General features: G+C 41.2%; 2 protein-coding genes across 2 annotated transcripts in view; one reads left to right on the top strand and one right to left on the bottom strand.

Moving 5' to 3' along the window:
* Positions 1 to 1,604: 1,604 nt before the first annotated feature.
* On the bottom strand, positions 1,605 to 3,370 carry LOC106573529 (C2 calcium-dependent domain-containing protein 4C). The gene is made up of 2 exons (XM_014148655.2): positions 3,210 to 3,370; positions 1,605 to 3,033 (listed from the first exon to the last, which is right to left on the bottom strand). Exon 2 carries the CDS (start codon positions 3,015 to 3,017, stop codon positions 1,695 to 1,697), a length of 1,323 nt encoding a protein of 440 aa, XP_014004130.1. The 5' UTR covers positions 3,018 to 3,033; positions 3,210 to 3,370; the 3' UTR covers positions 1,605 to 1,694.
* Positions 3,371 to 8,063: 4,693 nt separating this feature from the next.
* Positions 8,064 to 25,373, top strand: part of LOC106573504 (talin-2) — a 140,904-nt gene continuing 123,594 nt past the window's right edge. The window contains 1 exon segment of the mRNA XM_045697137.1: positions 8,064 to 8,197. The gene's annotated coding sequence lies outside the window, so the exon portion shown is untranslated.

The raw sequence follows: 25,373 nt of genomic DNA, 5'->3' as shown, positions 1-25,373 counted from the left end.
TGACCAAGGCCCTTCTCCCCCGATTCCTCAGTTTGGCGGCTAGCTCTAGGAGGAGTCTTGGTGGTTCCAAACTTCTTTCATTTAAGAATGATGGAGACTACTGTGTTCTTGCGCCGAGATAGGATATTGCTGCAGACATTTTTTGGTACCCTTCCCCAGAACTGTGCCTCGGCACAATCCTGTCTCGGAGCTCTACGGACAATTCCTTCGACCACATGGCTTGGTTTTTGCTCTGATATGCACTGTCAACTGTGGGACCTTATATAGACAGGTGTGTGCCTTTCCAAATCATGTCCGATCAATTTAATTTAATACAGGTGGACTCCAATCAAGTTGTAGAAACATCTCAAGGATGATCAATGGAAACAGGATGCACCTGAGCTCAATTTTGATTATTTTAGCATAGGATCTTAATATGTAAATAAGGTATTTCTGTTTTTTATTTGTAATACATTTGCAAAACTTTCTAAGGGTGGGGATTCAGTCCGGCTTTCAAAATACTCCTGAAAGTTGTAATAGTTTAACTTTCAGGAGTATGTTGAAAGCCGGACTGAATCCCCACCTTTAGAAATGTTTGCAAATGTATTACAATAAAAAACAGAAATACCTTATTTACAGGGTGCAATTTTGAAATTGGGTAGTGCATCAATAGTTTTATTCTTGTCATGTTAGTCACTGCAGACCTTAGTGCGTTATTTATAACTTGTCAGAAATGTCCGGATCAACTCGCCCATGTCAGCTAGCTTTTCGTTATCCAAATAAATTTACTCATATGGGTATACAATATCCGTATGGATGGACCCAGCGGGAATCGGACCCACGATCACCCACGGTCATAAGAGAAATTAGCATGGGAAGCAGAAAAAGTGTATGGGGGTGCTAAACACTCAACATCATTCCAGGTTTTCCTACTGCTTGAATGCCTAGACGGCAGAGGGCTGTGGTAGTGCACATCGTAATGGCATGTGCTCCAGACCAGTGTAACTTAAGATCAATATGCTTGTGCCCTGGAAAATTACAGCTTTCACAGAGTCGTGTTATCCCAGAATACATTAATAATAAAAGGGGGCAGCATCTCAATTAAAAGATGGTGCTATTTTCTGTTTTTCATTTTCTGATTAACTCATAGATTTCCGATAAATAGGGTTTGTACAAGGTAAGTGGATATGCGTTTTCAGAACTGGTCATTAGCACTGCCCAGCAAGGTTCCTGGTTACCACTGATATTCTAATCCATGCAAAGGTCAGTAAGAAACTACAGGCTTAGGGGAAAAAAAGAGAAACCGAGTCTCTCACATTAGCACATGATGGTCATGTTTACACCTTCCCCTGCTGACAAAGAGGTTCACTAAAAATAGATCGTCACCCATGTTTCTGAATGAGGATGAATAGTAAGAGGAACCTAGAGGGATTATTGCCGGAATGCAAAAAAATTTTATAGGTCTACAAGATATTGTGAACGATGTGATATGAGCTCTGGTAAAAGGATGATATTGGACTTTCAATATTCAGTTGAAATGTGAAATCCATATGAAATGCATTATTGCTTGCAACAGATGTACTCCAAGACTGCCCTTTTAGATAAAATAAATATAAGGAAACAGATATTTTTAAAGGGTTTAATGAAATCTCTACTCACAGAATAAAATTAAAATAAATACAATTCAAGTCAATAATTAATACAAATTATTTAACTTATAAAGTGATAATGCTTGTTAGTGGAAGTTCAACATCCCCCAGAATATAGTCTCTTTTCATAGTGGACATTTTATTGACAACTTTAAATCTCAGGGAGCGTTGGCCGAGGTCTGAGATAGCATCAAAGAAAAAGTCCTCATTGAAGATGGGGTTATGACACTTCCTGATGACTGTGCTACGCTGCTTTTGGACCTTTCCAGGCACCAGGGAGAGGCTGAAACTGCAGTTTATACTCTTGGGGTCCACCGAACGAGTATATAGCCCCTCAGCACTGATGAGCCGCACCCGCAGCCTCTGGTTATCAGGACAGTACTCTGCAGAGAGACGCAGGAGGCCATCCTTCCCTATTGGGATCAAACTCTCCCTCATCACCCTTTCCCTGTGCAGAACCAAGTCTGTGGGGAAGATGGTAGGAGGAGCCAGACCAAAGCTTGGTGGAAGGCCCTCTACCAGCCCCTCTGACGCCCTCCTTATGACGTTGGGGCTATTGTCCGTGGAGCTGCCCTCGTCTGTCGACAGGGAGTTGTTTCTGGACACCACAGTCTTTCTGATGTTTCTGGAGAGAAGCCTTTCATGACTCAGTGTTTTGAAGAGGGAAGACTTAGGTGGGGACCTGCTCAGCATTGGGGAGCTGAAAGGGGATGACTCAGCTGACGAGGTGGTGTCGCTGTCCAGTGTGCCCTGTCTGTTGAGGGTATAACCTCTGGGGGACAGTCTGGAGGTCAGGGTGTGGAGACTGAAGGAGGAAGGGGAGGATGACAAGACGGTGTTGGACCTGCTCCTGGGGAGCAGCAGCGGTGTGCCACAGGACCCAGGGTCATTGTGGAACAGGGACTCCTTCCTCCTGGTGTGGGGGCTCTCCAGCAGGGTACAGAAGCCGTAGCAGGTCTGGGCTTTGGCCATGTGGGGCAGGGAGAGGGCTGCCTGGCTCTGAGGGTCTGCGTTGGTGGTCTCCTCATCATTACAGTCATAGGGGCCCTCGTCCACACTCTCCACCTGGATGATGTGTGGACTGATGAGCTCTTGTGCTGGGGCCTCTTTCTTAGGGATCCCCCTTTCCCGCTCAAACAGGGACACTCTGATGATGGGGGCCTGGCGGCTCTGCTCTTTACCCTTCGCCTCCTGTAAGGGTGGGATCTTAGGAGGGATGCAGAACTCTGGGATAGTGTCTGGGGTGATGACGTTAGGACACAGGGAAAGTTTCTTGTGTTTGTCAACTTTCTCTCCAAACATGTCTCCGATCCTGAAGCTATATTCCGTTGAGGGAAGAGGCAGGTTGGGTCTCTCCGCGGACACACGGATCTTCTCCACCACCCACATTAGTTCTTCGACAGGGCTTGGAAAGTGCAAAAGGAAAAGGAAATCCTCATTAGATAACAGAAATGGACCCAAATCACAGGCAATCAAATCAATTTTTTTTTTAAAGAAAACAAGTTAAATACTTTTTATAAACACAAATCCAACTTTATATTAAAAGCATTGAGAAAAGGTAAATATTGAAGTTAAGCTTACCTTTTGTGAATGAGATGTGATCAAATCCAACACTGTGTCCTTACAGACAGGTTTGTGAGATAGATATTTATTGTAATAGTAAAGGTCTTATAAGCAATAGCTGAGGCTCTCTATAAGTAGCAGGCTCAGGCTCTCTCTTGTTAAGACCAGCTCCTCTGTAAGCGACTGGCAGAGAGCTGCAGGCTGTTTAAATATGGCTGGGTGATGGGGAGGAGACCAGGATGACTTCCACACACCCTTCAGTGCTCGGACAAGAACCTCCCTCTCTCTTTGGTCACCCGTTCCCATGGAGACACCCAAGCCACAACAGTAGGGGGAAAGGCCAACTGAACTACTTTCAAATTGAACACGTGTATTTGACCAAAGGAATACATGTTAATTGTTTGTTTGATTTCCATTTATGCAGATGAGCGAGGAAATGTAACTTTGGGTTGTTCACACAAATAAAGTGAAATTATAAGATTATGGCTGAGGCCTTTTGGTGAATTTTGTTGAATAGAATAGGAGTCAAACGTCTCTACATCAATTAATTACAGGAAGAAACTATTGCTTGCTTAAGACACTTTAATATTTGCTTGATTTATTATTGACGTCAATACCTAGTCATTAAGTCAAGTGAATCTTTGTCTATTTATGTTGCTGAGAATATTTGTTAAATCCACATACATGTGTCCCTTTCATATCAATACTAAAGAACTGAGTCACTGTAAAAATAGCCTAAGTGTATAGATGTTGCAAAGCCACACACTGAAATCACAATATCCGACAGGTTTGTTTGTCATCCTCTTAGCGATTTTGAATGCAACACACTATCATTTCAAATCACATGAATACTCAATACCTGCTATAAGTATTTTCTATACAGGTCACAACCTTACTGTAGCCCATGTATTTGTATTTTTTTAAATTAAATGTAACCTTTATTTAACTAGGCAAGTCAGTTAATTAAGAACAAATGCTTAATTACAATAACAGCCTACTCCGGCCAAACCTGGACGACGCTGGGCAAATTTTGCACCGCCCTATGGGACTCCCAATCACAGCCAGATGTGATACAGCCTGGATTTGAACCTTGCACTGAGATGCAGTGGCTTAGACCGCTGCGCCACTCAGGAGCCCAGTATAATGACTGTGATATTGACATGAAGATTACAACAGTTATAACTGGACTTGTTGAGCAACTCCAAAACACAATGCTACTTTGAAGACAAAACAGATCACGTTCTCACATTATTTGAGACACTTTGAAATTAAAACAGAAGTCTAACAGGTCTACACAATGCAACCTGTCTTAATTCATGCCAGAGGTACCCTCTTGTGGTAGGAGAAGGATCAGCTTTTCTGCCATAAAAACTATTCTATTTTGGACAGTAAAAGAAGATGAGAGCCAGTGGAGCAGCATGGACACCTCCAATACTTTACCCATAGAGATCACGGATCATTCAATTCTTATTAAAACCATGTCACACCTCAAAAGGCATGGTGTTAAATGGTAAATTTACATTGTGTAGGTTGATTAGTATACAGTATAAAGCTACAGTACAGCTTGGATATTCCCTTTGACTTTCCTCTCTGGGTTTCGTTAGAAAAAGTTCAGTTCTCTAATGGCCAAAGTTCAAGTGGAGTAGCTTAGTAACTCTGTGCAACCACACCATTAGACAGATGGTGGGATCATACCTAATGCTATCTCAAGAGATAAAATGTAAAGTTCTTAGAAACGTGGTTTTTAAAGGTCCAAACTTATTGTGGTTTCGTCAGCTGCACCTTTTACACGGATTTCAGACAGTGGAGAAAAAGGGCAGAGTGCTTCAAGATCAAATCAAGTCAACATCCCTTATGATCTATTCAGATTTGCTTTTGGGTTTCAAAGACTATACTTTTCATCGTCTCATCCTATTCGATATATATATTTTTTTAACTAATACGATTCATAATTCACTTAAATGTTATATTTTTAGCTAAACTAAGGTGAATGAGGGTTTTTTGCCTCAGAAACGGAAGTGTGATACCAGTTGTCTTATTAACTTAACCAAATGTATGTGACCCTTGCCCCAGTGAGCTGGATCTGGCAGCAATAATCATCCGGTGCTGCCATGTAATGATGTACATGTGTTTGAGGGTCACCTCAAAACATAACCTGTTTTCCATCTAAAAGTAATACTATGCCCTTTCATTCCAAACAGGAGGTCACATTCTGTAGGATAATGTATTCCCCCTTCAGAGTATGTAACAGGCTTTCAGTCACCAGGCTGTCTGCGTGTTCATTCACTGCAGCCAACAGATGGCAGCATCTAGCTAGGTAGAAAATATACATTTGTCTTAAATTTGTCTCACACAGATCTGATCTGTGTGAGATCTGATCTGTGTGAGCCCTATGTAGAATGGTGGAAACCTCTACCTGGCCTACCTGAGGAAGTACTACGATATCAGGGATACTGTTCTTTCATATCCTGAAGGGACGCTGCAATGCGTCACATAGAAGGGGCCAATATGGGGTGTTCTGTAACCAGGCCTCATCACAGCTCTCCACTAACACGAAGATCCACATCCTCAACACAAATGTGACGCGAACCCTGAACAACCACACAACCCCTAATCAATAAACTACAAGTCTTCATCGACAACTGCCTACGTTATGTACGGAGGATATAATGGCCATTTAAAATAGACACATACTCATGAAAAACACAATGGACATACAGTAACTGGACTACTACAACCCACAAGGAAAGAGAAAGCAGGGAAGGCTAAAAACCAATTGGAGACACTCCACTCTACAAGAATTGACTAAAGCGGGCAAAAGCCCTTGCACAAAACAGAAATTGACTTACAAACAGATATATTAGGCCACCAGCTACATCATCCTGTCACCAGCCACATCATCATGATATGGGGATGCGGCCGGTGACACTTTGCTTCTTGAAAGCCCAATATCTTGAAAAGTTGACGTCTGGCATGCAAAACGTTTTGGGACTTTATCAACAGTGGACTAATAAATAAAATACCAAAAGGTAGTTTTTGAGTGGATTTTCCCTTTAACTCTGTCTGAAGAACATTTCAAACTCCTGGTTACTTCTGGATCGGAACAGCTATTCATCCCAACGCGCACTGCCAAAGGGCGTCCTAACCACAGGTGCTCACTGTTATTGATTGGTGTGACGTCATTGGAGAACGTCACTTCGCCTAATATTAAATTATGTTTATTATTGGGTGTGCGTTAATAAGTTTATTATAAAGGGTTTATCATTATAGGCTAGCCTACTTACCTGTTGTGAGGTTGAAGAAAATGTACCCATGTTATTTGATCGGACGGCATTGCCCAAGGAAGGGATATGCAGTTTCCCTTTTGTGTGGCAGTCTGCTATAGTTTCTGTAACAGAGTGGGGCTATAGGCCTAATGTAGCTCACAGCTGTGAGCTGTGCCATTTGTATTGCGCTGTTTAAGTATCTTAAAATGTTTATACAACTAATGTTGATAATGTTTTGTACGCTCAGTGTATATTATGGTGTGTATAGACATTATGGGCAGTATATGAATAGAAAAGGTGTGTACAGAAGTAGTTATATAGGATAGGCCTTGACTAGAATACAGTACATACAGTACATGTGAAGGGGTAAAACAGTAGGTAAACATTATTAAAATGACCAGTATTCAATGACGATGTACATAGGGCAACAGTCTCTAAGGTGCAGGGTTGAGTACCAGTTGGTAACCGGCTAGTAACTGTGAATAAAGTTCAGGGCAGGGCACTGGGCGGAGGCCTGCTAGTGATGACTGTTTAACAGTCATGGCCTGGAGATAGAAGCTGTTTTTCAGTCTCTCTGTCCCAGCTTTGATGCACCTGTACTGTCTACGCCTTATAGATGGTAGAGCGGTGAACAGGCTGTGGCAAGGGGGGCCAAGCCAAATTTCTTCAGCCTCCTGAGGTTGAAGAGGTGCTATTGTGCCTTCTTCACCACACTGTCTGCGTGGATGGTTGTTGAGTCAATTAGACCATGACAATTTGAAGCTTATCTTATTTCAAGCTTATCATGTTATTTCAGAATATTTTGCCAAGGTAGCTGGCTAAGTCCTTGATCCTGCTTTGTAGTTTACCCCTCTGGACTCTGTCACAGTAAATAAACCATTAGGCCCCTATGCAATTGAAGATGTTGTAAGCCTGCGTTCCTACATCTTCCTTGGCTACCCTGGACCCCCTATTGTTTTACATAATAACAAGGCTCATACAATACAATTCCTGTTACAACATTACTATACAGGTAAGCTATAGCACAACACACTGCAAAGTGTTTATTGTAGTTACCTGCTGGAGTTTTGGGCAACTGTCTAAACATATTGTAGGTCTATTGTAGAGTGGGCCAGAGTTTACAAAATGGAGTGCAATCATAAGTTGCTTTACCATTTCCATGTCAGATTCATTACAGCAGACATTTAAATAATATGATATGAGCAATGGTTTCTCTAAATAAATCAAATTACGTTTTGTGCTTCATGTATGCCTAAGCTAATGAACACATATTTACTAATAGAATGCTAAATGACTCCAACCAACGCTACATTAGCCCATTACCAGGGAGTGTGTTTTCATTATGTTTCAAATTCATTATGTTTCAAATTCCATCCATTTGAGAGGACACACATGCATCATGCATGCACATAATCCCCCCTCTCTCTTTCTCACCTACTCATTCTCCCTCCATCCATCCCTCACACGCACACACACACGCATTACATTACTGTATAAGTAGTGCTGCTGAAGATGCGCCAAGTGCTTCGGTGTTCATACGTACTGCTACAATTGTCAACCTACTTTATGGTAAAGAGAGGCTGGATCCAAATGTATGGAGCGCGAGTGTGTGACGCGCTTCCTCTTTTCTGCGCACAGAAGTAGGAGGGGCTTGATACGGTGGAGGCAGGACTGCTGCTGCACAGTGTGCGTGTGTACATCCAATTCAGCTCGAACGCACTAACGAGTGACAGATTTCAGGTAGGATTTAACGTTCTTTTATCGTTCTAACGTATTTTAACACTGACGTTTTAGGTTGGTATGTATACTGGCCAACTGGGCTGTATGGTAGCCTATGTCATTACGGTATTTGATTCGAGCGCTCTAATGCATTACACATAATGAAAACCAATGTTCAGTCGTTCTGATTCAGACTCGGAACTGACTTTTAATTTATCTTTATGGGTGTCGCATAAATTCAATATTTAACCAGTTTTATTTTTGACTAGGGTATGTTGCAATTTCATGTGACGTTTGCCCATAATTGCATCATTGATGATTGTTGATATAATTGCACCTGACACTGCAAACATGTAGGCTATTTAATGTGACAATCATACAACTTCATTAAACGTAAGTGGCAATCCTGAGTAAATTTGGACTAGTTTCCTGAGCCTCGTGCTAATGGAAAAACATTAAGTCCAGTCTCCAGTGCTGTTATCGGAAGGATGTGCGAATTTAAGAGACAATCCCGTATTGGTGTTGCTAACGTTTTGGTTTTCTGTAGGCTACTTTGAAGCTTCCATAGTCAGTGCTGTCATCGCTAGTGTGAATTTGCCGCCATATCTTAATGGTAGTTTATGTGTGAAACCTATCAATGCCATGTTATCAAAACTAACCGGTAATATAATTACTGTAACCCAATACACCACTAGGCTGCTCGACTACTAGTTTACATCAAGACAAAACTAAATCAGATTATGATATTAGGCTGTAACCCAATAAATCGTGTCCATAGTGGTTAAAATAAGAACCTGATTAATTGTTTTGTATCAAGGTTGAGTGTTTTCCTGCAGCCTACATGTAGTTGGATTGCAGGATGACTATAAACAACGAGCCTCCCACTCATAGCATAAATTTAGCAGTTTACATCAGTAGCCTATGATGCTGATGCTGTGTCCATGTCAGAAGCAGAAGACAGGTTGCGATTACTGCTACTCCTGCCTTCTTGTTCGTGTATTTCCAGACCCGAGTTGCGCCCATATTTGGTATCAGAAGGCTACAGATTAAGAGATTTTAAACCATAGTGTCCAAAGGTGCATTCCAGGATAGTCATAAATAATAGGTCCACATTAACCAATCAGGGATCCTATTTACATTTCTGTAGATCAAACCATTTGGACTAGTACGAATACCCATATTAGCATGCTTCATATATCAAGATGTGAAATTGATAATAGAGGCACAACATGGACACAAAATAAAGGAAATATCTTGGTAGCCTATAAGTGTGATATCTTGTGCTCAGCTTTTGTCAAACTGCTACATAGTTGATATGCCTAAGGGCATTCTGCTCCACAGTAAGCTTCCTTGTTAGCTATATGTGGACCATTCATGTGACAGGTTTCCCACCAGTCTGACAAGCTGAATTCCAAATTGACCCTTAACCCTTACCCCCCAGGCACTCCTGTAGATCTGAAAGGAATGCTTATGTGTAATGTCAAGTTTTTAACATATTGCTTAAAGCTATCCAGCCCATTCAGAGCTACGTAAGTGCCTCAGGGCTAGGGGATGGGGGTTTAATTACTAAAATGTCTAAAGTACAACATTTTTGGCCTTATCAATCACATAGACATTCCATGCAGATTCTTTGCCTGCCCACTCCCCATGTCAGTTGGCAGTGTGCCTTCCTACTCCCATGAGTCAGCTGTCCATCTCTGCATTGCCACTGGAGGAGCTGGAACACAAGTCCTCTATAATGTATGTCAGTCACTATTGGTGGCTAGAGGAAGGGCTCTCTGAAGATCACATTGACATGATGTGCCAAGAAAGATACACTTGAGACTGTAGGCTGCTGGAAAGGGTTGAAGAATTGTTCACATCTTTTTGCAAAGGGATTGTGCTGGATGGGTCAGTTGATGAGTGTGTTTTAATTTCACCCTAGCCACTAAACTGATGTGTGCCATAATCACACTTAAAATACACTAGGACTTTGCATAGAGTAATGATATCTGAATGTCATATACTCTTTGAAGAATATGATATTGAAGGAAAGGGTATGTCTAGAGTGTTCAGGTGTTATGCATAGGGATGGGCATTTGACAGCTTTTGACTGTTCGAGTACTTGAATAAAACAAATAATACATTTTTTCGAAGGCCCGCACTGGGAAAAAATCTGTGCGCATTTGTCTACACTCGGTTGACAGTTTATTAGGTACACCCATCTAGTACCGGGTCGGATTCCCCTTTGCCTCAAGAACAGCCTGAATTCTTCGTGGCATGGAAACATTGCTCAATTGGTATCAAGGGACCTAATGTGTGCCAGAAAAACATTCCTCACACCATTACACCACCGGCAACAGCCTGTACCGTTGACACCAGGCAGGATGGGGCCATGGACTCATGCTACGTACACCAAATCCTGACTCTGCCATCAGCATAACTCAACATGAACCGGGATTAATCGGACGAGGCAATGTTTTTTTTCTACTCCTCAATTGTCCAGTGTTGGTGATCATGTGCCGACTGGAGCTGCTTCTTCTTGTTCATAGCTGATAGGACTGGAACCTGGTGTGGTCGTCTGCTGCAATAGCCCATCCGTGACAAGGACAGACAGGTTGAGATTTCCGAGAAGCTGTTCTGCACACCGCTGTTGTACTGCGCCGTTATTTGCCTGTTTGTGGCCGTCTGTTAGCTTACACGATTCTTGACATTCTCCTTTGACCTCTCATCAATGAACTGTTTTCGCCCACAGGACTGCCGCTGGCTGGCTGTTTTTTGTTTGTCACACCATTCTTAGTAAACCCTAGACACTGTCGTGCGTGAAAATCCCAGGAGGGTTGCTGTTTCTGAGATACTGGAACCGGCGCGCATGGCACTGAGGATCATATCATGCTCAAAGTTGCTAAGGTCACTTGTTTTGCTCATTCTAACATTCAATTGAACAGTAACTGAATGCCTCGATGCCTGTCTGCCTGATTTACAAGGCAAGCCACGGCCACATTACTCACTGTCTGTAGGAGAAAACCATTTTCGTGTACCCAATAAAAATAAAAGCAAGTGCCATGTAAGATTAATTTATTGAAACCTTAACATCAACTGCTTATATTATATCGTAGAACACAATCTTCAAAAAGGCAGTAACCTCGGCAGTGACGCTTGCTTGTAGAAGCCTATGGCTTTGCAATGGCCTATGGCTGTGCAATGGCATAGCCTTGTTTTGTTAATTTAGCAGACAAGATGCTATTTTATAGTAAAAAAAACCCCAAAAAACATGTAATGTAACAAAATAAAATAGAACCATATATTTTTCCAAATGAAAAAGAGTTGCCAGTGCAAATTGATGCACATCTCATGCCTGGAACAGTTATTCTCAAAGAGTGATAATTTGAAACAGGGCTCAATTTGGCGAGTTGAAAGACAACGTTTTTCAGGGTTCAAACCTAAATCTTTCTTCTTTTCAATATACAGATGTTTTATTTAGTTTATTTTTCCTGTTTGGAATTTTCTAAATGGATGAACAATTCCACATTCAACACTGCTTGGTAATTGATTGTGGTTAGTAGGCATATGCTTAATGATTCTGATGAAAATACGCTCTGTGTCTGTTTTCAGTGTGGAAGCTGTCTATGTTTAGTGGGTTATAGCCTATGCTAACCAATTCTAAATAGCAGTAACAGTTAGCAAAGTAGCTTAAGCGGAAAATAGAAGGGACACAATTATTCCAAAACTGCAGCTCATTGTTGGAACACATTTTCCTACTTCAATCAACCAGTCCATGTTGAATTTGTGATAAAACTGTCGTCAATTGTCAAAGAATGTTGCTTGTGTATCCCATCTGTTGGATACGTTTTTCTAGGGATTTATTACTGTAGGCCTAGCGGGAGCTTGTGTGCGCACTCAGCACGTGTGTGTGTGGAGGGAGCGGTCAGAACGCAATAGAGTGAAAGAGACATGGTGGGTAAAGGAAATTAGGGAGAAGAACGTGTCATGCTTGGCTTGGTTTCTTTTTTTGTTGTGCCCCGCAAATGCACATGTACAAATGGAACACTAGAGTCAAAGCAAATTAACATTGTCTTCAAAACAACATTTCACTTGCCTGTTTGGGCAGCCACAAAACACATTACACTAAATAGTTATACAGTATTTGAAAATGATTTGATCGCTAGTTAAAGATCGAGCTTTGACATCCATTTGAATACTCAATTTCTCATGCCCATCCCTAGTTATGCATCCACACTGAACCGTTCCAGCGCTAACTCTTGGCCAGTCCATGTTCAGAGATAGTGGGACCTCCCAATGATTCTACAGTACAGAGCATCTGTGATCCATCAGTCTGTCTTGTACACAGTTATATTTAGCTCACATTATCACAAATGTCAAGCTCAGATGCAGCATGCACTTGCCAATGACAACTGATGAAATCCTATTCAATTAATCGAACATTACCTCATGGAAAACAAAGGGGAATTGTGCAGCTATTGATCCAGAGGTTACAATATCAGTAGCACTGTACCACTCTTAACTGTCTGAGGCACACAGCACATTTCCAGATCCCAACAGAGTAGTCATGTCCATGGGTCTCATTATAACCTATATTCTATCAGTTGCTGATCTAGCCAATAGCAATCACAATACAATATATAGGCCTACCTACAGTAGTAGACCACCTGGTGTAGACAATAGACAAGTGAACTAATCCTGTCTCTGTCAGATTATATTCAACATGCATTGAGTGCTGTCAATACACATTGAAAGCTGGTATCAGGTCATACAGTAATTACTATCAGTTTACCTCTTGTTGTCTTATCCCCAACTGTATCCTCATCTAGCTGGAGTACATAAACTTCAGCTTTCTTTTTAATAGTTTGGACATTGCCTTTTTCTGATCACAAGCCATCCATTTAAGAGGCCATTATGAAAATGACTCTTGATTATGGGAAGTTGTTAAGATCTCTGTTATAACACACTCTAATTCATTCAAAAGTGCCCTCCCTGTATAAATTATTCAATTTTATTGTGTTCTGGGGAATTACTAGTATTTGAGATCCCATATGGAACTCTGCAAAAATGTCACTGGGAGACGGCACACTCCAATTACCAGTGGCCCATGCTAGATAAATATATTTTTTTCATTTTTGGCAAATGAAGGCATTTTGTGGCATGTGTTTTAGATAAACAGGTGCTACTGACAGTCTAATGAACTGTGCTACTCTCTTCATCACTCATGATCAAAGGCTTAAATAAGTCCAATTACACTGAACAGAAATCTAAACGCAACATGCAACAATTTCAAAGATTTTACTGAGTTACAATTCACATATTGAAATAAATAAATGAGGCCCTATTCTATGGATTTCACATGACTGGGAATGCAGATATGCATGTGTTTGTCACTTATACCTTAAAATAAAAAGGTAAGGGCGTGGATCAGAAAACCAGTCAGTATCTGGTGTGACCACCATTTGCCGCATGCAGCGCGACACATCTCCTTCGTATAGAGCTGATCAGGCTGAATGTGGTCCCACTCCTCTTCAATGGTTGTGTGAAATTGCTGGATATTGGTGGGAACTGGAACACACTGTCTTATACGAACATCGCAAACATGGTCAATGTGTGACATGTCTGGTGTGTATGCAGTCCATGGAAGAACTGGGACATTTTAAGCTTTCAGGAATTGTGTACAGCTCCATGCGACATGGGGCTGTGCATTATCATTCTGAAACATGAGGTGATGGTGGCGGATGAATGGCACGTCAATGGGCCTCAGGATCCCATCACGGTATCTCTGTGCCTTCAAATTGTCATAGATAAAATGCAATTGTGTTGGTTGTCCGTAGCTAATGCCTGCCCATACCATAACCCCACCGCTACCATGGGGCACTCCGCTTGCCCACACGACACCATATATGCTGTCTGCCATCTGCCCGGTACAGTTGAAACCGAGATTCATCCGTGAAGAGTACACTTCTCCAGCGTGCCAGTTGCCATTGAAGTTTATCATTTGCCCACTGATGGCCAAACTGCCATCAGGTCAAGACCCTGGTGAGGAGCTTCCCTGAGACAGTTTCAGAAATGTTGTACAGATATTCTTTGCTTGTGCAAACCCACAGTTTCATCAGCTGTCCGGATGGCTGGTCTCAGACGATCCCGCAGGTAAAGAAGCTGGATGTGGAGGTGCTGGGCTGGCATGGTTACACGTGGTCTGTGGTTGTGAGGCCAGTTGGACGTACTGCCAAATTTTCTAAAACAATGTTGGAGGTGGCTTAGGGTAGAGAAATGAACATTATATTCTCTGGCAAAAGCTCTGGTGGACATTCCTGCAGTTGGCATGACAATTGTACGTTTCCTCAACTTTAGGTATCTGTGGCATTGTGTTGTGTGACAAAACGGCACATTTTAGAGTGACCTTTTATTGTCCCCAGCTCAAGGTGCAGCTGTGTAATGATCATGCTGTTTAATACGCTTCTTGATATGCCACCTGCCAGGTGAATGGATTAACTTGGCAAAGGAGAACTGCTCACTAACAGGGATGTAAACACATTTGTATACAACATTTGAGAGAAATAAGCTTCTTGTAGGTATGGAACATTTCTGTGATCTTTTATTTCAGCTCATGAAACATGAAACATGGGACCAACACTTAACAAATGTGAGTTTGAGGTGAAATATGTGGGATAAGACTAATGTGCTAAGACGTCGATGGGAGACTATACAATCTGTTGATATGCAAAAAAAAAGCATTACAATAATGCAACACAGGTCATAATGACAATGGTTAATTAAAAACAGGCAGTTGTTCTTGGTCTAGTGCCAGTGAAGAGGACAAGCTGCTGTTTACTGTGTGTGAGATTTGACCTATGCGTTTCTGCCATCCACTAGAAAGTGGTTTTCGTCCCAGCTGTTGCAGTTGCTCCATCACCAACATAACATTCCTGGATGGAATTCCCCAGGAAATGTTTAGTCGGAGGGTTGGGAAGTAAGGGGTTGGGACTGTTGGGGAAGTGAGGGTTTTGGAGTCATCAGAGAGTGTGATTGTTGAACCATATTAATGCATGATGATGAGTGTGTGGGAGCAGGAAACTGCAACACACCCTGTGCTATACTGTACTGCTGTGGCTCTTGACCCTGTATTTGTGTTCTCTGTTTACCACTGAAATAGATCTCTCCTGCTCACTGATGTCTATATGGTCCAGCACAGCAGCCTCCATAGGGCTTGCCTCATCCTCTGCTGTTTTTTTAAGGAACTCAAGGCAGATATACCGTATGTTATTCTTTCTTCTTCTTCCATAAGTATTTCTAGCATGGTGGATGGGTTTTGCAATGACTAACCATGGGTACTATGAACCATCCCTTTGATTCTGTGGCAATGAAAGGCTTGGGTGTGGAGAATTGGTGGTTTATCTTATTTATTAAGTGTGGTTGTTTGTTGGGTGTCAGGTTAAAGGAGCAAGACATTATTAGACTTAGACAGTGAGAAAAAATACATTTTTTGGGGGGGGTTTAATATGTACTGTCCACATCCCACTAGTTTTTGAGTATGGCGTATGTGGCTTAGTCTCATATGAGACACTGATGGAACAACTGAATCATAGCTTTTCACTGGAGCAGCACTCTTCTTTGTGATCAAATAGCCCTTACACAGCCTGGAGGTGTGTTTTGGGTCGTTGTCCTGTTGAAAAACAAATGATAGTCACACTAAGCGCAAACCAGATGGGATGGCATATTGCTGCAGAATGCTGTGGTTGCCATGCTGGTTAAGTGTGCCTTGAAATCTAAATAAATCACTGAGTGTCACCAGCAAAGCACCCCCACACCATCACACCTCCTCCTCCATTCTTAACGGTGGGAACCACACATGCAGAGATTGTCCGTTCACCTACTCTGCTTCTCACAAAGACACTGTGATTGGAACCAAAAATCTGAAATTTGGACTCATCAGACCAAAGGACAGATTTCCACTGGTCTAATGTCCATTTCTTGGCCCAAGCAAGTCTCTTCTTCTTATTGGTGTCCTTTTGTAGTGGTTTCTTTGCAGCAATTTGACCATAAAGGCCTAATTCACGCAGTCTCTTCTGAACAGTTGATGTTGAGGCTGCAGCAGAGGTAACTCTGAGTCTTCGTTTCCTGTGGCTGTCCTCATGAGTCAGTTTCATCATAGCGCTTGATGGTTTTTGCAACTGCACTTGAAGACATTTTAAAAGTTCTTGAAATGTTCTGCATTAACTGACCTCCATTTCTTAAAGTAACGGACTGTTGTTTCTCTTTGCTTATTTGAGGCTGTTCTTTCCATAATATGGACTTGGTCTGGTACTTGTACTGTAAGTGCATGTGATGCCAAATAGCCTACAGTGAATTTGTCTCCCAGTGTCTGTTGGAAAGCAGTCTGAACCAGGTTTTCTTCTAGGATTTTGCATGTGCTTAGCTCTGTTCCATTTATCTTAATTAAACTCCCTAGTTTTTGCCGATGACAAGTATACCCATAACAATGCAGCCACCACCATGCTTGAAAATATGAATAGTGGTGTTACTCAATGATGTGTTGTTGGATTTACCCCAAACATATTGCTTTGTGGTAAGGACATAAAGTTAATTTATTTTCCCAATTTTTTTGCAGTTTTACTCTAGTGCCTTATTGCAAATAGGACGCATGTTTTGGAATATGTTTTTATTCTATACAGGCTTCCTTCTTTTCACTCTGTCATTTAGGTTTTTATGGTGTAGTAGGGTTGGGCGGTATCCAGATTTTCATATCCACATAACTTCCTTCTCTCACACTTGGATTTACAGTATTACCGGTTTAATACACAAGGGGGCACAATTTTTTTTTTTTAAAGCCCATTGGGTGTCTATTACCAGAATGCTAACAAAATTAGCACATGTAATAGCAAATTTCCATAGAGGCTGCTAACTAAATAATCTTAAGAGCGCAAATGAAAATAAACTAATTGCAAAGACCAGCAGTCCAGCATATAAAGTTATACATATATCGGTAGGAGCTACCAAATGTCATGTTTTGTTCATTTGGACATTTACAAGCAAATTTGACCGGGAGACATTATGCTTAATGAACACATTTTTGAGGCACGCTTGTCTGAAGAAAGGACAGTACTGTGTAAACACTGTGTTTGTGTGGAGTCTTGGAGTTGCTAGGGCAACAGGCATGCCTGCTCTGCTCAAAGAAGATAGTTCTGGGCCCGTCTGCTCCTCCCCTAAGAGGAGAAAAAATGCAAGGAAATCAAGCTGCAGTGGCAGCTGTACATATAACTCATCCAAAGGGCTTTGACTTCTCAACCATGGCAGAAAACTAACACAATATAATGCCCTGTGACCTTATTAATTCAACCACTTACTTGGATAACTAACATGTTAAACTTAGGGGTCGCCCTAACGCAGAATTCTTTGTTTTCACGCAGGAAAAAAGAACAAATGCATAAGAAATATCTTGCTGCATTTTGGAAACGCAAATCTGAAATGCTTCTTATTGTAATTTCTGCTCAGCATCAAACACATTTTGTGCTTCAGTTGCACTTGGATTAGAATTCACGAATGAGCCTTCTATCAAAAGACTGCGTTCTGACTGATGTGTAGCTTCTTTTCTCTGCTACTGTTCTCGGTGTAGCCAGCCTACTTCTCTCTGGTGAAATGCAAGATTAACTTTGGGCAAAACATTAGTAAATGTAGCTGATTTACATTCTTTCTATAATAAACGTTAGAAATATGATGGCCATGCATATTTCTTTTGCAAAAAATACCTTGATTTTTAATTGGAAGCTCATTTGGCTGCCAACCAAATAGTGTTGCACTTCTGTTGTCGTCTGATGACAATGAAGCTATTTTCTGTGAAGGAAAACTATAGTTGCACGTCCCTGATTGAAGCAAAAAAACACTGTTGACTTTCAATATAAAACAAGACCTCTGTCAATACATAGCTAGACTCACCTGCTCCTGCTTTCTCCCGTTGTGCCATTTACAAACAAACACGTGACTGGTTCAACTGTTCTGGGGAGCTACGGTAAGATTCATAATGCAAAATAATGTGACGGGTGAAATGAAGAATGTGGTCTGCTTTATCTCCGAACATTTTGCACAAGTTGACTGCAGGTATTTACTTAAAAAGTAGCAAAATATTGACAAGCCGTCCCGTGGCGATTTCCAAATTCCCCTGTATATGGTATTTACGGTATACCACCCAAGCCTAGTTTCATATGCATTTTTATAATCATCTGATTTCACCACATGTGCACAGTGGTGTAGTGCAGTGTTTCCCAACCATTGTCCAGGATTACAATAAAAATATGTGCTGTTGGGGGTACTCGAGGACCAGGGTTGGGAAACAGCGGAGGGTATACGTTCTCATGCAACGCACTACCACAGAAATCATCTGTTCCTTTTCTGACCTCTGTGCTTATCTGATCCCGTACCCTAACATATCAGCCATAAGGGCTAGGCCTATTGTTACATGCTGGATATCATGGTGAATGTATTTCACATTGCCATTATTTTAGGTTATTCTAAATGTCACAATTTCTCATAGAATTTTATTTCGCCGAGTGGGCTGTTAATTTTTTTTATAATAAAGAAATGTGAATGTACCCACTTCTCCATGTACCACTACTCGACTGCGTATTTGTTATTTGACTGTAGGTGGATGAGCATTACAAAGTGTACAGTAGGATTGTAGTTTGCACTCTGATTATCATCCTACTGCAGTTCTTTTAAAGATGTTTATCGCAAGTCCAGAGGACTCAAATTGACAGTCTTAATGGAAAAAAAAAAATGGAGAAAAAAACACACAAACAACAATACATGTTATGTTGTCACATACACCGGATGGGTGCAGTGAAATGTGTTATACGATGCCCCTGCGGCAAATGAAGGTTAAGTGCCTCGCTCAAGGGTACATCGCCATATTTTTTATTTTTTTCCTCACCTTGTCGGCTGGGGTTTTCGAACCAGCGACATTTCGGTTACTGGCCCAATACTCTAACCGCTAGGCTACCTGACGCCCATAGAAAAACACCTGGCTGTCATTACCCCGTAATAACTGTTTGTTCCCAGTGAATAATGGTTATCTTGTTGTGACATGCCTGTGTTTTTTTGGTTCAAGTGTGGTGGACCAGACTCATGGTCTACTGTCACTCTGTTAACCCCTCTAATACTAGGACTATATTTCACTCATGTTTACACTTCATAATTTCTACTGTAGGTGAACAAATGCCACGGTAGTCTTTTACACATGGGGCCCATATGTGCTGTTGAAGCACTGTGTGTGTGTGTGTGTGTGTGTGTGTGTGTGTGTGTGTGTGTGTGTGTGAGTGAGTGACCGGGCCAACGTGACCATAGCTATATTTCCATCATGTCCAGTGATTTTGTTGTTGTCGACATTTAGAACGTTTGCATAGAAAATAAATGTGACAATTGCCTGCTATGGTGCGTTTCCATTTAACTCTTATGTCGATACAAACAGCTGGACGTAATGACGTCACACCTACATTGTTTTAACTTTTCCGCAAAAACCTAGAATGTCGAATACAAAAATTGTGCATTAATAAATTGCAGACAGCCTGCATGCCCTCCCACCTATCTCTTTCATGTTTCAGGTAGCCCGCAAAACTCAGCATGGATAGAATGCAAGAATTTGCCATATTCTAATTATTGTCATGTGCCAATGTATCGCCACGGTCCGTGCCATGGGGAATCTTGCACTCCTGTAGATCTGAAATAATTGGATGGTGAAACTTATATCCAGCCAACCAGAAAAGCAAGTTGAAGCAATTCAGTTATTCTTTTCTCTGGTACTTTTCTCAGTGTAGCCAGCCTACTTCTCTCTGGTAAAATGCAAGATTTAGCAAACTGTAGGTAATAATTAAATTAGTCAATTCATCATTTATTTGAAAACACCATTTCAATCATTATTTGTTGCAATAAAGAAAGTTAGACAGCACAAAAATTCGAACATATACAAATATTGTCGATCTTTAGAAAATGTATCCTATATATGCCGTTTCCATTACAACATTGCTTTTGGCGAATAAACCTGGGTCAATGGAAACCTGGCTACTGAGTGTACATTAGGAGAATTAGCAGCTGGCTCTGTGGGTTCCTGATGGCATTGCCCCCCCCCCCCCCCTCAAGCACGCTGGGAGTGCTCTGTGTTGGCAGGGTCTACCACAGCAGCCCATAGGAGCCAAAGGTCAATGACAGTGGAACGCTGAGAACTGCTGATCAAGCTGCTCATCGATCCGCATTAATGAAACATCACTGCTAAATATGGCAGAGCAGGAGAGCTGCTGGACATAGAGGACATTTGGATTTGATTCATTTTTATGAATGTTGTTCTCTCTATATTCAAGATGACATTGTTTATCAGACTGGTAGAGGTGATGGTACTGTATAGTTTGAAAATCATCCCATTGTAAGTAGCCTATGCCATGATGGCGGTGGGCCAGTGGCTTTAAAGCCAGACTCCCTGGACTACAGATGACACCAAGAGCTGGGGGAGCAGGGAGCTTGGATGTAAATACAACAACAAATTAACCAAAACAATGATATTGTTGTTGAACTACACAGTTGATCTTATTTAGCTAAGGACAAGCCAATGCTTCCCGAGCAGATCAAGGTCAATAGATTCCTCGTCGTCAGGCTCCTGATGCAGGGCAGCTGTCAGGATGTTTACATGGCTGTCTGTCTTCTGGAGACGACCATCCTGTCTAAAGATCACCACTGAAATAGTGCTGTCCTCTAGTGAGATCCTTTGCAGCTTGCTGCTGACCCAGCGATACCAGGCTCCAGCCCTCTCTCTCTCTTTCTCTCCCTCTCTCTCCTCTCCAGAGCCCAGTGCCCTTTCAGGCCAGCCCAGCTAGGCAGCCACTTTCTTCTGTCTCACAGCTACGGCGTCAGCACCTTGACTCACAGGGAGAGAGTGGGCCGTTTTGGCAGACAGCAAATAATTTCACATTTGGGACGGAAATGCATTTGGCTGCTAGAAGCTGTGTTGAGTGAGTGCCTTGTTTTAGTCCTGTGCGTTCAGCTCATCAGCATAACCCATAGGCATTCTCAGGGTACCCGATGGGGAAGATGATATCTAGAGTCGCATCAGTAGTTTTGATCTGTAACAGTGATTAATGCAAGAGACTGACAAGGCCTTCTAATGATTGATAAGCAATGCATTTCAACAATGAATCCATAAAAAAATATCATGTACCATCAATTTGAAACATTTCCTGTTAAGAGTGTTTAATTAAGCCATAGTTTATTTCTTCTGACATGGGTGTGTTCAACTTGTTTCTATCACTACAGCTCTGGTGTTCATCATAGCTGGACTCACTGTGTGGTCTTCCCTCTCTTACAAAGGAGCATGCATTGCCTCATTGTCTACAGCTTTGGTCTGACAGTCACAGCACACTGAGGAGCTGATTGGCAGTTTGTCTGTATTGTGTACAATGTGCTGTTCTGACTCTAATTGTCTCAACAGGGTTCTAAGCAACATCACACTACTCTCATAGTTTGTTGTGTAACTGAGAAACTGGACTGAGTGTTAATCTCTACGAACCTGGCTGGTGCAATCCCAGCAGCTGTAAAGAGGTTAAGAACAGTACTGTACTGCCTGTATAGGCCTATATCCATGGGACTCTTCTAGTCTTCTGACCTCTAGGAGAAAGATACCATTTTTAGAGCTACTGTTCAACAATGGTCGCCTATCATATTACTCTACATTATATATTAGGTTATTTTCCTTCTATTTTCTTCTATGGTAGATTACAAACCAAGTGGTTTGAGTCCTAAATACTGATTGGCTGAAAGCCGTGGTATACCACGGGTATGACAAAACATGTATTTTTACTGTTCTAATTACGCTGGTAGCTAGTTTATTATAACAATAAGGCTCCTTGGGGGTTTGTGGCATATTGGCCATAATATCACGTGATATATGGCCAATAAACCATGGCTAAGGGCTGTATCTAAGAACAGCCCTTAGCTGTGGTAAATTGGCCATAAAGCACACCTCCACATGCCTTATTGTTTAATTATACTAGTTATTTATAGATTTATTGTATTTTAAGCCATAAATACCAGCATTGATTATTATTATATTGGTAATCAACAAAACATTTTCATATGGAACATTTTCATCATACACCAGACAGTTGGTGCATTCATGCACTGTTCAGCACAATGTAATAATCTCTGTGAGATGTGCTTTTCCTCTGTGTAAAAGCAGACCTGTTCTGGGAAATGACCTCTCTAATGTATCTAACCTCTCCTCACAGCCACATGAACATGCCCCAATTAAATGGCTTCATCCTCCATTTCCACTGCAATCATGTCCATGCTTACACTCTGTCTCCTGTTCATCCTCTGTGTGGGATGGTCTGCTCTTTCACTATGCAATATTTATGCAATGAAGCAGCCGCAGTATCGCTTTGAGCTCTCTCCACATATCCTAAATGAACAGAACATTCACTAGAGACACTACAGCTCTGTGTCTATCTGTTTGTTAGAAGTAGCATATTTAGAATGTCAGGATCTATTCACATTTGTACAAGATGTATTAAATAACGAGAAAGGATAAAACATTTCCAGTGTGTTTTAGTTCTAACCATTCATTTAGTTCTGTAATGGGTGTGAAAGGTACAATTTGAAAACCAAAGAAACTGACCCAGTGTGCAGTCATACAATACAGATTGTAGGGTTTTTGGTTCAGACTTGGGTAAAGGGATATGTAATGTACAAGGATGGATCATGCTATTTCACCTTGTATGGATTTTGATGGAAAACATTTTCATTAGTCTGGTTTTTTAATCTCTGCGTTAGAGGTCGACCGATTATGATTTTTCAACGCCGATACCGCTACCGATTATTGGTGGGCCCAAAAAAGCCGATGCCGATTTTTAAAAATAAAAAATATATATATTTTTTTTAATTTTGTAATTTTTTTTTTGTAATAATGACAATTACAACAATACTGAATGAACACTTATTTTAACTTAATATAATACATCAATAAAATCAATTTAGTCTCAAATAAATAATGAAACATGTTCAATTTGGTTTAAATAATGCAAAACAATGTGTTGGAGAAGAAAGTAAAAGTGCAATATGTGCCATGTAAAAAAGCTAAGGTTTAAGTTCCTTGCTCAGAACATGAGAACATATGAAAGCTGGTGGTTCTTTTTAACACGAGTCTTCAATATTCCCAGGTAAGTTATAGGTTGTAGTTATTATAGGAATTATAGGACTATTTCTCTCTATACGATTTGTATTTCATATACCTTTGACTATTGGATGTTCTTATAGGCACTTTAGTATTGCCAGTGTAACAGTATAGCTTCCGTTCCTCTCCTCGCTTCTACCTGGGCTCGAACCAGGAACACATCGACAACAGCCACCCTCGAAGCAGCGTTACCCATGTAGAGGAAGGGGAAAAAGTACTCCAAGTCTCAGAGCGAGTGACGTTTGAAACGCTATTAGCGCGCACCCCGCTAACTAGCTAGCCATTTCACATCGGTTACACCAGCCTCATCTTGGGAGTTGACAGGCTTGAAGGGCTGGGTATAATTTGTGGAACGTTCCAACAGGAATCTGTTTCAAAAAACGTAAAGTAAAAGGTTGCCAACCAACAACGCATACAAAGTAGCAACGCATACAAACCTAGCTAACTAGCTGTCGAATAGGCATCAACTCACCACGTAGCTTATTCTTAATGTTTGTCCATAGGCAACCAGAGTGAGGACAGACATTTTTCTGAATAAACGTGATGAGTGAAAAACGCAATGAAATAGACCACTCACTACCCGGTATCTTATTCTGCCGCTATACAACTTTGTATGCGTCGGTTTTTGGCAACCTTGTTATTTACGAAGTTTTTGGAATAGATTCCTGTTGGAACGTTCCACAAATTATACCCACCCGGCTTGAAGTCATAAACAGCTTGAAGCACAGCGTATATGCAAACTGTTGCATATACCCTGACTGCTTGCAATGAACGCAAGATAAGTGACACAATTTCATGTTAGCAGGCAATATTAACTAAATATGCAGGTTTAAAAATATATACTTGTGTATTGGTTTTAAAGAAAGGCATTGATGTTTATGGTTAGGTACATTGGTGCAACGACAGTGCTTTTTTCGCAAATGCGCTTGTTAAATCAACACCCATTTGGCAAAGTAGGCTATGATTCAATGATAAATTAACAGGCACCGCATCGATTATATGCAACGCAGGAAGGGGTTGGATAAACTAGTAATATCATCAACCATGTGTAGTTAACTAGTGATTATGTTAAGATTGATAGTTTTTTATAAGTTTAGTGCTAGCTAGCAACTTACCTTGGCTTCTTGTTGCCCTTGCGTAACAGGTAGTCAGCCTGCCATGCAGGCTCCTCGTGGAGTGCAATGTAAGGCAGGTGGTTAGAGCGTTGGACTAGTAACCAAGGTTGCAAAAACGAATCCCCGAATCCCCCCCTGAACAAGGCAGTTAACCCCCGTTCCTAGGCCGTCATTGAAAATAAGAATGTGTTCTTAATCTGACTTGCCTAGTTAAATAAAGGTGTAAAAAAAAAATCTGCAAATCGGCGGCCAAAAATACTGATTACCGATTTGTTATGAAAACTTGAAATCGGCCCTAATTAATCGGCCATTCCGATTAATCGGTCGACCTCTACTCTACATGCATTCAATCATGGCTGTGAATTTATCATTAGTTACTTAAAACCTCTTGGGGCTATGTGGGACGCTAGCGTGCCACCCGTGGTGCACCCTATCAACAGCAGGTGCATTTCAAGAGCGGCAAATTTGAAACCAAATAAATGTCAAAATTCAAATTTTTCAAACATACAACTATCTTACACCCTTTGAAAGATAAACATCTCCTTAATCTAACCACGTTGTCCGATTTCAAAAAGGTTTTACGGCGAAAGCATAAACTTAGATTATGTTAGGAGAGTACATTGACAATAGCTGTGTGTAATGTTTTTTGTCAATTCAAAGACAGGCGTCACCAAAACCATAAAACCAGCTAAAATGATGCATTAACCTTTTACAATCTCCATCAGATGACACTCCTAGGACATTGTTAGACAATGCATGCATTTTCAGTTCTATCAAGTTCATATTTATATCCAAAAACAGCGTTTTACTATGGCGTTGATGTTCAGGAAATCGTTTCCCTTCAATAACCGGCAGACAAGTCAGCACCAGAAATTAAATAATTAAA

Source organism: Salmo salar, chromosome ssa16, assembly GCF_905237065.1.
Source record: "Salmo salar chromosome ssa16, Ssal_v3.1, whole genome shotgun sequence".
Classification (NCBI taxonomy): Eukaryota; Metazoa; Chordata; class Actinopteri; order Salmoniformes; family Salmonidae; genus Salmo; species Salmo salar.
Note: the sequence above shows the minus strand (reverse complement) of the source record. Positions and strands in the feature narration are given on the sequence as shown.